At 36.5% G+C, this 4,085-nt stretch overlaps 1 protein-coding gene across 1 annotated transcript; it reads right to left on the reverse strand.

Annotated features, from left to right (window-relative positions):
* Positions 1 to 230: 230 nt before the first annotated feature.
* Positions 231 to 3,573, reverse strand: LOC107496095 (glucose-1-phosphate adenylyltransferase small subunit 2, chloroplastic). The gene is made up of 9 exons (XM_016117293.3): positions 3,199 to 3,573; positions 2,542 to 2,838; positions 2,105 to 2,374; positions 1,827 to 2,006; positions 1,452 to 1,555; positions 1,247 to 1,358; positions 1,029 to 1,127; positions 803 to 922; positions 231 to 537 (listed from the first exon to the last, which is right to left on the reverse strand). The coding sequence occupies exons 1-9, from the start codon at positions 3,463 to 3,465 to the stop codon at positions 421 to 423; spliced, it is 1,566 nt and encodes a 521-aa protein (XP_015972779.1). The 5' UTR covers positions 3,466 to 3,573; the 3' UTR covers positions 231 to 420.
* Between the last annotated feature and the right edge of the window lie 512 nt (positions 3,574 to 4,085).

Below are 4,085 nucleotides of genomic sequence, written 5' to 3' on the forward strand. Positions count from 1 at the left end.
CGTTTTGGAGGTCGGAGATGGCAGGAATTACGAGCCCGAAGGCCTACTGAAGGGGAACCTCGTCGATTGGAACACTGCTGAGTAGAGGGGTTACTGAAGGTGGCAAGAATTTGATGGCTAAGGCCGCCGATCAGATTAGGGATTTGGGGAATCTGAATCTCAACCTGAGGTAGGTTTCGAACCCTATTATGGCAAATTGTGGATCTTTGCATACTAGTTATTTATTCGTGTTGGAATAAAGAAACTTTTATTTGAGTGGGATAACGAACTTTACAGCGTTGATGACTACTCCAAAAGAGGGTCCTCTCTTTCCCGCCATTTCTTACTACTTACTACTTACAAAGCCCCTTTGGCAAAAACAAAAACACCCATGCAAAAACAAGAAACATTCATTGCTAAGCTATGCCTTTCACATTCATCTTAGATGACAGTTCCACTTGGAATCAATGCATCCTTGATTATTGTCACAATCCCACTTTTTATGAAGTACCCATCTGTTTCCCTTGCAGCCTCTTGCACATTGTCGCCGTTTACGATCTGAATCATAACATTGCACCTAAAAGTTAGTTACATTATCTAAAAACAAATAAGGGTAGAAAACTCGTGTACAATCTTCTACAAAGGCATTTGATTTGGAGACTGTCGCATGACACAGATACAGAACAAAGTTTTCTATCTCTGTATGTTGTATCCTGCGACGTTGCTAAACGAGGAGTTAGTGTACTAAGTTCATCAGATTATATACAAAACTATGAAAGCAACAACTTTTGAAGATTAATAGGACAAAATGGCATATGTTTACCTTGACATTTTCCCCAATGCGTGCATTCTTGTCAATGATTGCCCTTTTGATATGAGAATTCTTGCCAATACCAATTGGAACACTGCCTTTAGCCGCCAGGAACCTCTTGTCAGCCTCAGTCTGGAAACACAAATCACAAACAAATATTGAAGTTAGAACTCATAACTGCCAAGCAGAATTCAGTGTTGCAACTTTCATAACAGGCTTTACTTTTTAGCCATATTACCTCATAGTAATCAGCCCCCATTAACAATGTGTCTTCAATGATTGCACCTTCTGAAATGCAAGATCGTAGACCAACGACAGAGTGATGAATTTTGCAGTTCTACAAACAAAATATAGACAAGGTTAGTTTCCAATAAATGAACTAATCTCACTGTATACATCAGCCTCGTGTTCATAAGAAAAAAAATCGGTAGGTCACTATTGTTCTATTCAGCTTACCTTAATAACACATCCTTCACCAATGACACTATCTGTGACATCTGCATCAAGCATCTTAGATGGAGGCAAATATCGTGGTTGGGTGTAGATTGGGGATGAACGATCATAGAAACTGCAATCAATATGCCGAAAAAGAACATGAAAATGGCATAATTGAAATTCATTGAAAGTAGAATGATTATATCAAATGGCCATATATGTTCACCTGAAGTCTGGAACCGGCTTTTTAGTGATTCCCAAATTGGCATTATAGAAAGCTTCAATGGTACCAATGTCTTCCCAGTAGCCATCGTACAAGTAAGCTTGAACCTGCGAATATTTACAAACATAACATGAGACTCTTGGAAAAATGAAGCTCTGAAAACGTTTAGAGATTTGCTAAGAAGGTTATACTACCAACAAACAATAGCAAGACATTTGCTATAACAAAAGTTTCAGCAACACATGGTCATGCTGAGTCCATGAAAAACAAATTCTTTGCATTTTATATTTATGCTATAAGCTTCTCAAGTTATACCCTGTCCATACATGGAAATAACAGGAAACCTCTTAATACTAAATACATGGAAGGAACACATACTCTCATTCCAATAGAAGTTGCACCAGGAATCACTTCGCTCCCAAAGTCATTTGCACCGGGAAACTTGTCACGCAGCAGGTTTAACATCACATCTTTGCTGACCACATATATACCCATGCTAGCAATATAAGGCATTTCCTTTGCTCTCGCATCATCAAGACCCAATATAGTGGTATCAACCTAGCAGGAAAAAAAATGATAGAAGCAATCACTTTAACCGACTGTGCAGATAACAATTGCAGAAAAAATTATATTCATTGCACATTGTATATGCTTACCTTCATAGCTCTCAACTGTTCTCCTTTTGGCTTTTCTGCAAATTCGATTATACGCCCCTCCTCATCAATCTTCATCAGACCAAATGCAGTGGCACGCTTTTCATCCATTGGCAATGCAGCCACAGTGATATCGGCATCACTTTCCCTGTGGGCTTGGATGAATTTCTCATAATCCATCCGATACAAATGGTCACCAGCCAAAACTAAGAATTCCAAAACGTTGTGCTCCTCAAAAAGCCATAAGTATTGCCTCACAGCATCTGCAGTACCCTGCAATGATGAATGATGACCTTAGATTTGTTGAAATATCACATGAAGTGCCAAAGTTCTAAAATACAAGATGATTGTAACGAATTCATTTTCAAAAGCATAACAAAATCAAAGGAATTAGCACAATACACAGGATTCCACATATGCAGTCAAGGTTGTGATTTTACCTGGAACCAATTTGGATTCTCAGGACTCTGCTGGGCTGCAAGAACCTCAACAAAGCCCTCATTCTTGTAGCCACCCATGTTGCTTGCATAGGCACGGGAAAGGTGCCGGTTAAGGGATGCAGAATTGAACTGTGTAAGAACATAGATCTTGGACACATTGCTGTTTAGGCAGTTGCTAACAGGAATATCAATGAGCCTATAGTTTGCTCCAAGAGGAACAGCTGGCTTCGCCCGCTTCTTGGTCAGCGGATACAGCCGAGTCCCAGCACCACCTCCAAGTATAATGCCAAGAACACTCTAAAGAAACATAATCATCAAAATTCAAAGCATGTTACTTTGCAATCACCAGTGAAAAAACAGAGCCATGAATATCGATCAATCGAAGACGATAGTGTCTACCAAGTTAGCATCATATATGAATGACAAAAACAACCTGATCCAATTTAGAAACCAAAAAATTCTCTACCTTTCATCCTATATATAGAGTGATCGTAATTCGTAACATTATTAAGCAAATGAAATGAAAATTAAGCTCCAATTACACATAAACCACATTCTAGGTCAATGATATAACAAACATGAGATCGTAAAAGATCTCATCTTTACACAAATTGTGAAAAGAGTAAGAAAGAAAAAGAAGTGGCAGTGAAAGCTCACTCTGCTAGCATCGGGATCAAGGCAAGTTTGAGAATTCTGTGAATCAGAAACGGCCTTGGGAGTGACAATCAGAGGATTGCGGGTGCAGGTTGACGTGCGTGAAGACGCGGTGGGAAGAGAAGAAATCTTGTCGCCGGAAAGTTGTGAGGAGGAGAATGAGAGGGAGCGTGGGATGCACTTTCGGAGTGCGGCGTTGTTGGAGGCAGAAGGAGAAGAAGAAGAAGAAGAAGGAAGCTTGAGAACGCCGATGGCAGACATGGAAGCCATTGGTGTGGTTGTGTTGTTCTTACAGCTCTCACAGAAAATTGCGAGAGTTGTGTGAGTGAGTGTGTGGCTATCAATGTGTTTTCTTCTTCTCTTTCTTACTCTCCATTTGTGATCCAGATATTTATAATTTTTTTATATTTAAAATAAATTACCATAATAATATAATTATAGCAATCATGTTAGATCTTAGATGTATTAAAATAAATAAATAATATAAAAATAAATAAATAACATATATTTATAACAATATATGCTGATTGAATTTTATAGTTGATTTGAGTGTACAAATAATATTTTTATAAAGACGTCTAAAATATTTTTTTAATGATATTTTTTAATAATTAAAATTTAATATATGTAATCGATTAAACCGTATTATTTCTGTCATAATTAAAATTAATATATATAAGAGTATTTTGTCATTTTCTATAATAAAAGTATTGTAATTATTTTCTATAAAAAATAATATTAATTTAGACTGGTTTAAGATTTAGTTAATTGATTTTTTTGCGAAATCAATTTGTCTGATCTAATTTTAATAAAAATAACATAATTTAATTAATTATATGTATTAAATTTTAATTACTAAAAATTTCTTTAAAAAAATTTATTTTAAATGT

Source organism: Arachis duranensis, chromosome 7, assembly GCF_000817695.3.
Source record: "Arachis duranensis cultivar V14167 chromosome 7, aradu.V14167.gnm2.J7QH, whole genome shotgun sequence".
Lineage (NCBI taxonomy): Eukaryota > Viridiplantae > Streptophyta > Magnoliopsida > Fabales > Fabaceae > Arachis > Arachis duranensis.

Excerpts from the sequence above, each read along its gene's own strand:
- LOC107496095 (XM_016117293.3), bottom strand. The coding sequence starts at position 3,465 with ATGGCTTCCATGTCTGCCATCGGCGTTCTCAAGCTTCCTTCTTCTTCT. Across the intron at positions 2,375-2,541 it reads AGAATCCAAATTGGTTCCAG|GGTACTGCAGATGCTGTGAG; the intron begins GTAAAATCACAA and ends TCATCATTGCAG. Across the intron at positions 2,007-2,104 it reads AACAGTTGAGAGCTATGAAG|GTTGATACCACTATATTGGG; the intron begins GTAAGCATATAC and ends TTTTCCTGCTAG.